General features: G+C 42.8%; 1 protein-coding gene across 12 annotated transcripts in view; it reads left to right on the plus strand.

The window, feature by feature from the left end:
- The window catches only part of LOC119011037 (adhesion G protein-coupled receptor L2-like), a 93504-nt gene that overhangs the window by 75817 nt on the left and 4098 nt on the right, over positions 1–13589 (plus strand). For 8 of the 12 annotated variants that reach the window (XM_037083783.1, XM_037083784.1, XM_037083775.1 and 5 more), the window contains 8 exons: positions 185–394; positions 1363–1583; positions 2339–2405; positions 5354–5445; positions 6875–7043; positions 8341–8469; positions 10419–10515; positions 11572–11697. In XM_037083783.1, the coding sequence (XP_036939678.1) occupies positions 185–394; positions 1363–1583; positions 2339–2405; positions 5354–5445; positions 6875–7043; positions 8341–8469; positions 10419–10515; positions 11572–11697 (1111 nt within the window). The remainder of the gene's footprint in view (positions 1–184; positions 395–1362; positions 1584–2338; positions 2406–5353; positions 5446–6874; positions 7044–8340; positions 8470–10418; positions 10516–11571; positions 11698–13589) is intronic. The other 4 variants (XM_037083780.1, XM_037083785.1, XM_037083781.1 and 1 more) reach the window with 1 other exon arrangement.

Here is a 13589-nt window from a genome sequence, read left to right on the forward strand (position 1 = left end):
AATGTCTCAATACACATACAGACTTAAAGACTCTACAGCTCAGACATGTTCATTTCAGCTTTATTCAATTCATCAAGTTTTCCAACAGGTTAATAACTGTTTCAACAAGTGTAGCTCTATCTGTTTTAATGCCACCAATCATTATGAAAAGCATGGAGCTGAAGGTCAGTCTGTCTCTCCGCAGGGCGACGGCAGCGTCCACGAGCTCCTCCTCACCGTCATCACACGGATGGGCATCGCCGTGTCCCTCGTCTGCCTCGCCATCAGCCTCTTCACCTTCTGCTTCTTCAGAGGTCTGCAAAGTGACCGCAACACCATCCACAAAAACCTCTGCCTCAACCTCTTCATCGGCGAGCTCGTCTACCTCGTGGGCATCAACATGACGGAACCAAAGGTACCGTGGAAATTATAGCGCCGAGGGTGTTAACTTTCGTGCCGCTGATGATGAATGGGCTCATCTGCTGTGATTAACCTTTAAGCACTCGAGTTTCTCCTTCAGTTTTTCTTCAAGAGGCCTCAAAGTTTAAAATACCACACTTTTATTCAGTATCTGATGTTCTAACACTTGAGGATGTGCAATGCTGATTCTGAGCAGAAGATATATAGGTGGGATGTTTTTCTTTTGTGGCTGCACAATTTCATCGAACGATTTTATACACGGTTCTCCTACATCAACACTGTGAACTTATCTGAAACTCAATTAACCCTCTATGGCTTCGAACAAATCATAGTTACATAATGTGCATTGTAGCAATGGACTGACCATTGATGCCAGAGAGGCCTGTGTATAATACTGTATGCTGTTTGTTCGCTAGTGATATTAACCAGCTCATTAGTTGAATAGTTACAGGATGTGTACTATTTAGATTCCTATGAGATGCTCAGTCTCAAATTCTCATGAGTGTTTGTACTCTTATGACTAGTAATTGTATTTTCATCAACTATTAATTTTAACAAATACTATAATGTCATTCTTGGGCTGTTTGTGAAATTAGCGATGTTAGAAAAAAAACACACAAATTAAACTCTCTAAGACTGTAAACACACTTCAATTTGTAAAATTGGTGGAGTTGCCCTTTAAGCAGCTGATCGCTCCACATTGTTCACCAGCTTGTAATTAAGTTCTCTCCTGTTCATCCAGTTAAAAATATTGATTTAGGGCAGCTTTAATCAGAGTCACCACTTGATCCCAGAGACAATGTGATCCTGCTCATTGAACTTTTCAACTCTTTGGGTGAGCAAGTTTAAAAAGAAAAGTCATTCCGGGTAACTGTGAAACGTCAGATTCAACTAACCCCAAATTTTCCCCTCTGAACGACCTCTTACCTTTGTGTCTAATGCCTGCATGTGTCCTCCTGTCAGCTGGTGTGCTCCATCATCGCCGGCATCCTCCACTTCTGCTTCCTGGCTGCGTTCGCCTGGATGTGTCTGGAGGGTGTGCAGCTGTACCTCATGCTGGTCGAGGTGTTTGAGAGCGAGTTCTCCCGCAGGAAGTACTACTACATCTCCGGGTACCTCATCCCAGCTGTGGTGGTGGGCATCTCGGCAGCCATCGACTACAGGAGCTACGGCACACACAGAGCGTGAGTGTGGCGTATCTGCAGAGATTCATTTTTCTCCTGCAGGATTAAAATCAGGAGCATTAGTCCTCCTGTCTCCCCATCATGACAGAACCACACAGCGTGCATGTATGTGCTAATGATAGTAATATAACAAAGAATAGTCCACCTCTGCCCCCTAGCAAATTTACACCCTGTCACTGCTAAAAGAAGAGGCAGCGAGCAAAGCCGCAACATTAATGAATACACCGGCTAGCCGCACTGGCCTGCTGGGTTTTTATTCTTTGCATGAGGGTAATTGCCGCCTTGTCAGTTAAAAGTTTATGCACTTCTCTGCTGGTCTTTATCCAAGCAGCGAGCCTGCAATCCTCTAATTTATGGGATTTAAGTAAACTTCATTTTTACTGCTGTAGTCTTCACTTCGTTTCTGTTTCCTGGCGATAAACACAGGCCGAGTTGCAATTCATTCTCCAGGCATCTACAATACATTGTTTACTGTTCAGAGTCTTAGGTACACACTCCGACATCCCACATTTGTAGACATTCGCAGACTGTGAAGTCATGAGTCCAATAACCACTGGCTTTCAGACTGCAGATTCTCGTGGCATGAGGCCAACGCTCCTTCAAGGTCGGGTTTTCTACTCTGTGGTCAGAGGAGTCTGTTGCTGCGGCCGATCATCCTGCCAGCTCTGCTCGGCCCTGATCGATGAGACACAACTTTGTTTTGGCAATGAGATGATTTAATGAACTGAATATCACCTTTTTGCCCCCCTCCGTAGATGCTGGCTGAGGGTTGATAACCATTTCATCTGGAGCTTTATCGGGCCCGTAACCTTCATAATCCTGGTGAGTTGTAATTTTCGTGCATGTGTGTGATAAATATTTATATATATATATTTTTCCTTTTGAAGAAAAGCTTTGAAAACAGTTCATAGATTTTCTTTCTGTCCGTGCTGTCAGCCTCTTAGCTCTGCTTTCTTCGATCAATTTGCATGAAAGGAAAGTGGTCCCATTATAGCTGACACAAGGACATCAGTGTCCACTCAGCTATGAAATCCTCTGAAATCAGAATTGGTGAGCGGCAACAACTTAAAGCTGTTTGGTCCTCTTGCTGTACATCTAGAAAATACTCCCCTTCTGCAATCAGGAGGAGAAATCGTCTCAGGCATGAAGGTCATTTGCTCAGTGGGAAAACAAGGGTGATGGTGGCAACGGCGGCGGTGGTGGTGGTGTGTGTGGGGGGGGTGAACATGGAAGTAATGAGTGGGTGGGCCAGACAACCATTACCACAGCTCATAGCCCTGCTGAGGATCATGACACATCCCCAGCCAATCCCGGCGCACGGACATCTCCATCTTCACCTTTTAATATTTCATGTGGTGTGCTGGGTGTTCACAATGCACACACACACACACACACACACACACACACACACACACATTTAAGACACATGCATGCAGGAATGCATGCACGCAGTCCTGAACAAACACATGGTATATCCATATAGGCGCGTACTTTAAACAAAACATGTAAATCTGTCCATAGGCTGTAAATACATGTAAAACCAAAGAAGTGCAGCGTCGGCAGCGTTGTTTTTTCTCGCGCCGGATTTGGCAGAGAAGCCGGAGACCTGAATATTGTAGAGGACAGTCCCTTAGAGACTGGGCATGTGGGGGGGGGGGGTCCATATGTAGTTTGCCTCAGCTTTCTGCAGAGTGCATCCCCGCCTCGCCTCGCTGTCCGTCTGTCTGTCTGTCTGTCTCATCGGATCTGTGTCATCTCTTGCGGCTGTGTTAAATGCATCTCCAGCCACTCGACTCATGCGGACGTAAATCGGCCCCAGTGGCTGGGAGACATAACTCGCCATTACTCTAAGCTGTGATCTAAAAGCCTCTTTCTGTCCTCTTAGCCACTTGTTTTCCTTCCATCTTTCTTTTTTGGGGGTTTCCATCTGCTTTCCACTCGTCATGTTGTCATTCCATTTAAAGACATGAGAAAATGAGGTATGTGACGCAGTGAGAACACAACATGGGGATCATTCTGCCTTGTTTTCCTGCCAGCTCACGCTTTTCGCCGTTCGTTTCCCTTCATGTACAGACAATTGGTCACGCTTGTAAGAAAGGGTCGCTGGGAGCAGATATTTTTAATAGCGGAAAAAAAATAATCCAGATTCATTCTCTGTTTTACTTTTAATATTTACAGAAATGCATTTCAAATGTTTGAAATGGTATCAGGCCAAATTGAAGCACATCTCCTCCCTTTACCTCGGTGGCCATGGGCCCTGCAGTGCTTACAGAGAGACATCCTGAGAGCATGGAAAGCTTTCTGGATGTATGGCTTGAATCACTTAAATGTTTTTCCTGGCCTCAGTAAAAAATTGTTTCTAAAATATGGCACTGGGCTCCGTTCTTTTCGTCTCCGAGCTCTTTGTCCGCGGTACATCAGTTCTGTTTGGACTTGAGCTGATATACATTCTCATATTCAGTGTGGATTTGCACTCTGGGATTGACTGTAATGTCAAACAAAGGATGGAAGAGAAACTTATGGTGAAGGCCAGAGCTGTGTGAAGCAGACCAAAGCTTTAACCTGGAGTCAGCGTGCTTTATGATCTGCACTGAGGCGTTACATTTTCTTTTTCCTCTCAGTAAAGGTAGGCTGGTGGTGGTGCTCGCTATTGAGCCAAAACCACGAAAGATTGAGAAGTACGCCACGTCGATGTGAAACAGAACGACAGGGCTTCACAACCAGTGGTGGGATGAAACTATGTACATTTACTCAAGTACACGTACATTTGACGTTCTTGTAGGACGTCTTCTTCTTTTAACTTTATTCTTCTACTCCACTTCATTTCAGGCAGAAATGTTCTTTTTACCCCACTGTGACTATCTTAGTGTCTTTACTTTGTAGATGTTTACACTCAAAACACAAAAGAGCTTTTTCAATATGATCCTTTGTCATGTTTAAACCACCCAACATAATACAGTGGGTACAAGTAGAGCTGCAACAATTGGTTGACTGACAGAAAATCAATAAACAACCATTTTGATTATAGGTTTTTTTTGTTTTGTTTTAGTTTTTTTCATGGAAACATTCCATTCCATGCAAAATAATAAAAAAATAAAATACAGAAGTGTGCACACTGAAAGGAAAAAAGTACACACACAGGATAGAAGACAGATCTTTAGACATGACAAATGGAGTCTGAAGAAGGACTGGAGCCTGAAACAACACATGGAGGTAATAAATGTTCATGGGAGCATTTGCTAGTATGCAGGCCTTTTTTCTCTATCTCAGAGGAGGTTATGTTTTTGCTCACGTCTGTCTGTTGGTTGGTTTGTGAGCCAGATTACACCAAAACTACCCAACAGTTTTCCATGAAAACTGGATAGAGTAGACACCATGGATTTTTGGTGCTGATAAATGGACGGGTACAGGAATTTTTTTCTTCACTTTTTTTATGTGACTTATTTAGGTGGCTGGTATCTTTCAGTGACAACGGTTTGTTAAAGATCCCAAAAATCCAAAGCTTACATCCAACTACAACATTAAAATGTTGTTTATACATTAAATAATGAGTAATAATGATCCAATGATCAAACGCAAAATACTTGTTAATTTTCCTATGCACACAAGTAGCTCTTTTTATATTCTGTAGTGTCTGTGCTATCAGTGTGCTATTAGTACTTTAATTAAAGTATTTGAATTCTCCCCCCCCCTCTGTTACAGCGGCAGCAGGAATTTGATGCCTGTCTAAGTGCAGTCTGTTAACCCCTGATATGCGTCTGTTTTGACAGGTCAATGTCATCTTCCTGGTGGTGACGATGTTCAAGATGGTGAAGCACTCCACCTCCATGAAACCTGACTCATCCAGGCTGGGGGGTATCAGGTGAGGGGTGTCACTCTGGGAGATTAGCTGGCCGCACTGCGGTTGCTTGCTCTGACGCTGTGTGTGTGTGTGTGTGTGTGTGTGTGTGTGTGTGTGTGTGTGTGTGTGTGTGTGTGTGTGTGTGTGTGTGTGTGTGTGTGTGTGTGTGTGTGTGTGTCTATGTATGTGTTGAGTACAGGATGGGAGGGTCACTTATGTGTGAAAAAGAAAAATAATATGCACCATTACTGCTTCTGCCTCCCTCCCAAAAAAAGCTGCATTTGACCAAGACGTTTATTTGATTTTCTCCTCTCTTAAACCCGACCGGACCAATATTTTATATTTTCCCCTCTCAGATTTATATTTTGGCCCGTTTAGCTGCTGCCTTTTTACTTCACTTCATGATTTCAGTATTTGCACTACGCAGGGTTATATTGCCTTTGCTATTTCTTCATAACTGCATGTTTGACCTTCAGTATCTCTTTGCTCCTGTGCTGGCATAGTTTACAGGCTTCCTTGGAAGACAGACTCAACCACATGCATCACAGATTTAAAGATGATAAAAATGGAAAAGAAAAGCCCTCTCCCCCTCCCTCCCACCCTCATTTTTCTGCTTCCAGTGGGCTCGATAAAAAAAGACAGGTTCCTGTACATTTCCGTGCCTGGATTCTTCTTCAACAGTATGTTTGAGGGAAGGCCAAGACATGTCATGTGGGCGCATGATTTTTAGGTTGCCACTCAGATTTTGTTCCAAACCCAAAAAAAATAGGCATTGAATCGGGCTCTCCAGGATTGTTTTTAGCACACTGAAAGCCGCATTAGTGGATGCTGGATTTCACACATTATTCTAAGAAGTCAAAACTCATTATCTGTCATTAACGAGCCTACCTCAAAACCGCTTTGTATTTAGTGTCAAAAAAAGTGAAATAATTGGTTGCATTTGTGTGATCATTCAGACAGAAAGTCTCTTGTCTTTCTGTGGATCCTCTCTCATGTGATATGTTGTCGTCCCTTTTCTTCCTCTTCCTCCCTGCATGCTCGCCGTGTCTCTCACAGGGAGGCTGGCTTCTCTCTTCTGTATCAATAACGGCCAGCCGTCGTCATTGAAAGTGGCTGTGAAGTTATCTTATTTCTTCTAGGCTTTCCTGGAAACCTGCTGTGTTCGCAGTCTCTCTGATCGGCAACTGCGAGGAAGACAGGGAGAACATATTTTTGACGTCTCGAATGCAGAAAGCACATTCACTGTTGAAACTTTGCATCAGCATCTCTGCACTATGCTGCCCTTGGCCAGCTTGTCTAGAGGGAAAATAGCAAATAGGGGTGTTTGTTTGTTTTTTGTCTTTTTAACAAGCTGCTCACCAGGAGGAGAGAAACGTCAAACCAAGCAAAGATGACTTCTGCCACAGTTTTGCCGTTTCACTCGTTAATATCGATCTTTCTCTTTTTGCAGGTCATGGGTGTTGGGAGCGTTCGCCCTCCTCTGTCTGCTGGGGCTCACGTGGTCCTTTGGCTTGTTCTTCCTCAATGAATCCTCCATTGTGATGGCATACCTCTTCACTATCTTCAACACCCTGCAAGGGATGTTCATCTTCATTTTCCACTGTCTGCTGCAGAAAAAGGTAAAATGTCCTCCTCTGTCACTCTCAGGAAATTATTAGTAGTCATTTCGATCAGTCAGTTTTGGATTTCAAATGAAAAAATTAATAAGTCATTTGTAAACTGCGAAAACCAAACACTTGAGGTTTTGCTGTTTTGATCATTTCGGGAAATAAAGAAAAAGCCTCCCTTTCTATTTTCTAAAGAACTCACAACAACAATATTTTCATTATGTTTATAAAGAAATAAAGACAGAAGATCGGTCAAATTAATTTGTTGTGAACACAACTGGATTATGCCGGGTAGCAACCAGCCTGTAGTTGCATAACTGCCACCTACTTTGACAAAGCAAGAACAGAAAGATACAAACTATTTTCAAGGTTGTGTTATTTACTTACAGTATGTGTATTATTAACTCAAAAGCAGTATTTCCTATCACAATTATTGTCAGTATTGGTGTATCGCGACACACCTGATTCTTTGATTTTTGGACTGAAGGTCCGATAAAATTAGACATTTAAAGATATCACCCAAGTCGGCTAGTGATCAGAAGGTTGCTGGTTCATATCCCTGCTCCCCCGAGCTGAGCTGGGCTGCATGCCGAAGTGTCCCTGCGATTAGCTGGCGATTTGTCGAGTGTGTACCCTGCCTTCACTCGGATACAGCTGGGATTGGCTCCAGCAACCAAACCCTGCGACCCCTTGACAAAGGGATAAAGCGGTTACAGACCATGACATGACATGACAAGAAATCACCTTGGAAGTGCAATTTTAAACTGTTCAGAGCAAACAAATAATTAATTGACTGATTCATTTTCAGCCTTGTGAAAACTCAACTCTCTTATTTCAGCTTTTTAGAATGTGAGGATTTCTTACTTTTCTTTGTCTTTGTTTGAAGGTTTTAGACTGTTGAGGCAAATCAAGACATTTTGAAAATGTTGCCTTGAGATTAACTTTATTTCCCTGACATTTTATAGACAAAACAGTTACTTGAGAAAAGAATGAGCAAATTAATTTATACCATAGTGAGAATTATCAGTGATTAGCATTGCACCTTTTCCCAGTCTCGCTTTCCCCTCAGGGCCTCCAGTTTCCTGCTACTGTCCAAAGACATGCAGGTTAAGTTAAATGGCGATTCTAAATTGGCCCTAGGGGTGAATAATGTGAATGGTGTGAATGCGGCGTGTCCAAGGTGTTACCCCGCCTCTCGCCCCTCAAGGATAAGTGGGTATAGCTAATGGAGGATGGAAGGATCTCTCAAGGGACAGATTGTGTCGCCGTCTGTGTCCTCAGTCCGTCCTGACCACTTGTTCCTCTGCAGGTCCGCAAAGAGTACAGCAAATGTTTCCGTCAGTCCCAGTGCTGCGGTGCGCTGCCGCCGGAGGGTCCCCACAGTTCAGCCAAGACAGCAACATCTCGATCCACAGCCCGCTACTCGTCCGCAACACAGGTGTGTACATGAATGCCACCAGGAATCTGATATACGAGGGTTAATGATTTAGAAAATTGTCAAGATACTTCTATTTTACATTTGTTTCATGAGAAAATATAATATCAGCTTAACAATTCCAGTGAAAATCCCCATAAATGTAAGAATATCTTTTTAATCTGTGTTCCCCTTTTTGCTTTAATGACAGCATGCACCTAATCTGGCGTGGACTCCACAAGTTTGTACAAAACATGATGACTCATGTCGTCCCAGCAGGATTTGACAACGATCCAAAGAGCTTTTTTGGGTGGTCACATTGGGTCTGCCTGATTCTGCTTGGGGTGCAACAGATAGCCTACAGTTTATGTTAAGTGTTTTAAGTCAGTTAGTGCCCCCTTAGAAGACGAGTCTAGCCACTGATTAGACACAGAGAAAGCCCAGTTTTGCTTCGATTAACAGTTTGACTTTGGACACTTTTACATATTTCTTCCATCCTCAAACCTTCTGATTATTTCCAGGTTTATGTGATGATATGAGAGATCCTGGTCTGTGACTTTCTCTGTTTTTTTTTGTCGTCAGAAAATCAAAACCAAAAACAACTTGATTTGGCTGTATGTGAAGCACTGTTGCAATGGATGACATGTTCCTTCATTAGGACAAACATGGATACTGCAGTTTTTTTGAGCTGATCAAAGATACACCAGCTAGGTGGTGAAATCACCCACGAGGGCAACACTTGAATGTTCATCTGCTGTTAAAAATAGTCCCAAAAAGTCCCAAACTTTACAGTGGTCTGTGTCATTTTTGTAAGAAAATAAAAAAATAATAATCATTAAAGAAATACAGTGTCCAGATGGCCCTGTTTTTTATTTTTTCCAGCATATAAACAACATAATGCAAGACAAGATAAAATGTAAATCAGTGAAGAGCATGTTACAATACAAACAGAAGGAAGCCACATCAATATATTCAGGAAATGAAAGAGAGTCAAATAAAATACTACAGAAGTACATAACACAAATGAAGTGTGACATTTTCATAAAAAAAGAAAAATGTAGAAAATATTTCCATCCATTATGTTTCTTTCTTTATAGCCATTAAATATTAAGACCAGACTTCCCTTGGTAAATGAAAGTCCTTTCGATATCCGACATTAACGTCCATCATTCATCGGAAACAGCTTTTGCTCGAGTCTTCCAGTGGTGGAGAACAATGTTTGAAGCACCGATAAAGCCTGCCAGTGCAAGTCCACATTCTCCTTCAAGATTTCGCTTCTGAAGAGTGAACGGCCTTGGCCAGTAAAGTCAGAAAGTATTGAGTGACTGATAATAAGGACTCAAAACTGTCTGTTTATTTCACTTGAGTATTGTAATCATAGAGCCAAGCCTTTTGATTCTTTCAGCTAAACACACAGTCTGAACATTGAAATAGAGATTTCACTGCAGCACTTGATTTTCCTTTGTGATTTTCGGCTTTAGTATCAGGGCTGCCAAGGTTGTTTGTCAGGAGACGGGAGTGAAACTTTTCATGCACTGCAGCCTAGTGAAGTGTGTCTCAGCTTTTCTTTTTTTAATCTTCTTTTATACCTGTTATCATTGTCGAGAGCCTATTTGAAACCGATTTGAAAAGAGAGAAACTGAGAGAATTTCAGAACACATAAGAAAGTTCAACTGAACATACCGGTCTCTAGTCTATTCTATATTAAAAGCACTTCTGGGTGTCTTGTAGCGGAGAAGAAAGTGCCTCACAGCGCTGATCCCTCATATTACAGCACTATGAGATTTTTTTGAGTATTCATTAAAGGCACCATTGTGTTCTCAAGCGGTGACCCAAGAGTTGAAACTTGTCTACAGAATTTGGTTCGAATCATGATCCCGCTTAGCCACTTGATCCTCGGGGGGTCACAATCCTTAAATAACAGCGGCACCATGTCGAGTACTGATCAATGCTTTGCCTTTCTCTCCACCCAGAGCCGCATAAGGCGGATGTGGAACGACACTGTGAGGAAGCAGTCGGAGTCCTCCTTCATCTCGGGAGACATAAACAGCACCTCCACACTCAACCAGGGTAAGCAAGCGTTTCTTCCACCGCCACTAGACGAGACACATTTGCCATTCTCTTTGTGATGAAGCTCTGAATTCACAATAAACACTTCAGTGGATGCAGCTTACAAGGCTCTGCGTCGGCTCAGAAAAGAGGAAAATGAGACCATATTCAATGTCGCATTTCTCTTTTTAGTGGAGGGAACGGTGTTAAATGCCGCCGCTGAATCAGAGCGGTTTTTTTGCGGCATTTCACAGGGATCAGGTGAAAGGAGTGGAACAGAGACAGAAAAAAAGAGGTGGCATGAAACATTTCCTGACGAGGAGTTCAGGTCCTAACGACCCTGACTGGAGAGGCCGACTGTGACGCAGCCTCCGATCTCTTCTTCACTCGAGACTGATTGTCAGCGTGAATGCAGGGGTTGGGTGGAGATGAGCAAAGTCAGGCTGAGGTCAGAGCGGATTTTTGGGAGTCATCCCGGCTTCGTGAAGCTCAGGCTCCAGACTGTGCCAGCGCAGATTTGGCTGTACTTATGAATTAGTTTAGTTTTTTTTTTTTTTTTAAAGAAACACACATGCCAGAGTTTCTCAGTGAACCGTCCAAACGACAGAGGATAGTTATTACATTCTTTAGGATTTACACAAGTGATGATAGGGATACTGTATAATTCAGGACAGGCCACTTAGACGTGTTTTGTCTAGTGTCTCCGCTGGATGAGGTTGTTTGGATAAATTTGTCTCAAGTAAACACTGGAGTTGATTGTGTTGCCAGGCCTTGGTCAACACTTGTTATAATAATACTGTTTGTCAGTTACATCATCTGACTGTTTGGATAATGTCATGCTGTGACCAGCGTTTCTGCGGCTGCTTTGTCCGTAATAGAACGCAGACGTGTTGGAGGTCATACATCTTTTGTGGTGTCAGATGTTGGACAGGGAATGTCAGTGTTTTGTTTATGTCGACAGCTACCCAGCGCACCACCGCAGACCATGGGGTACAGTACCTCCAGCTCTTTTTTCCACAACTGTTTTTTTCCCTCCTGATTTTTTTCTCCCTCTCTCTCTTCTTCCTGTTATTTCAGGGATGACTGGCAACTACCTCCTAACTAACCCTCTCCTCCGAACCCACGACACTAACCCTTATAACAACCTGCTGGCAGAAACTGTGGTGTGCAACACCCCCTCTCCACCGGCCTTTCACTCCCCAGGTGCACATCCACCCTCCACCTTTTTATTCTTGCGCAGATTTGTGTTTTTGTGTGTTAGGCTTGTCATCTTATCAGGGAGAGTTTGATGAGACAATCTATACCGCTCGCGTGTCATGTCAGCTAGCAGCTAGTTAGCTTAGCTTAGCAGAGAGACTGGAAACTGGGGAACAAAAAGCTAAAATGGTACGAAAATCTTTGAAGCTCACCATTACCCCGTTTTCACCAACACTGAACAGTCCGGTCTGCACGCATAATTCTAATCTGTTAAACCGATGACAAATTGGTTCTGAACCTGAAACCAAAATGAGCAGGTTCTTCCTTGACATGAAGTGCAAACTGTAGTGGGTCAGGATACCAAAATACAGATCATGCATCTACAATTCGGCCTTTCAGCCAGTCATTCTTGGTGTCAGCTAAAATGATGAACTGGAAGTCAAGACCGGTGGAGCTAATTTGGTAGAAGTGAAGTTTTATTGACATGTTATATCATGTTTGTTTAATTTGTACCAAAACCAGACTGTAAAAGCAACAGGCTGTGGTCCTTATGGGAAGCGGCTGGCTGAGACGAGCTGAAGCTAGCTTTTAAAGCTCCAATATTAACAAATATCTAATTTGTTTGATCGATACAAAAGCAACAATTTGCTGCCAGACTACTTCTAGGCTCTGAGCAATTGTAAGCAAACCAACAGAGACACAAAGAAGTTGCTGGTCACAGCACATCATCCGCCGTAGTTATCTCTTTTACTCAAACTGAACAAAGGAGACAAAATGTGTTTCTTAGTGAGCTTCAGAAGCCTTTTGACAGAGCCAGGCTAGCTCTTTCCCCCGTTTTGGTGTTTTTGTGCTAAGCTAAGCTAACCAACAGGCTCTGGCTTCATGATAAGGGACAGATATGAGGGCGGCAGCGATTGTCTCATCTTACTCTCTCCTTCACGTGTATGACTAATTAAAAAACATGAAAAAATGGTTTGTGGCTGTGATGCAGCATGCATTGAGAAATGTTGAGAATAATTATTTTAGATTTGCCTTTTGTTCTTCATTCACACCTTCTCTGCATTACCAATAGTTCTTATCTAGGAGCAAGTTCCCTCCTTTGTAAACACAGAAGGAGATAAACGTCAGTGAGGCCTTATCTCGTCTGACCGAGCAGTCGATTGGGAATTCCTCTGTGTTGAATATGAGCTTCACACTTTAGTTCAAATCATTCACGTTGTCACCCTGCATTCATTTTCTTTACTTTGAATTAGACTGATTTAAAGCATGTCAGTGTTTATGGTGACCTAGTTCCTCACTGGCAGAGCAAAAGAAACCCCAATCAAAGGAGGAGGAAAAAAAAACAGAAGCACATGACGCAATGCGGGCAGAGTCATAGCCCTCAGATATTCACAGGCATTTGATGATAAAAGAGAATATAGAACAACAGCGGTATGGAGAGCGTGTGTAAGGAGAGGATGTGCAGCAACATATAGCGTTAACCTTCTGCAGTTGGGCCCGGCCTTTGTTTTGTACCGCGAGGTTGCTTACAGCACAATGAGACTTCTTCACACTCAGAGATAATGAAGCAGAGCTGGGACCAAACAATGTCTTCACAGAAAATCAAAGACATTTTTAGCCTTTTTTTTTTTCCTCCCTGCGTGTGTGTGTGTGAGAGCTCAGCAGCAGCAGCCGAGCAGCTCCGACACAGAAGTGCAGACAGCTTGTGCTTTATTGCCCTAAAATGTTTACCTACTTAATTATTGTAAGGATAATTGCGCGTTAACACAGGAGAGCACCAGAGACAGATAAAAAAAATTAAATAAATAAATAAATGGAGCAATGTTTAATTAGCAGGTTTTGAATGTCGACATAAGCTTCTCCTCTACCTGTAGAAAACACTTCTTCCCCCGAGGCGA

The sequence above is a fragment of the Acanthopagrus latus genome, chromosome 21, assembly GCF_904848185.1.
Source record: "Acanthopagrus latus isolate v.2019 chromosome 21, fAcaLat1.1, whole genome shotgun sequence".
Classification (NCBI taxonomy): domain Eukaryota; kingdom Metazoa; phylum Chordata; class Actinopteri; order Spariformes; family Sparidae; genus Acanthopagrus; species Acanthopagrus latus.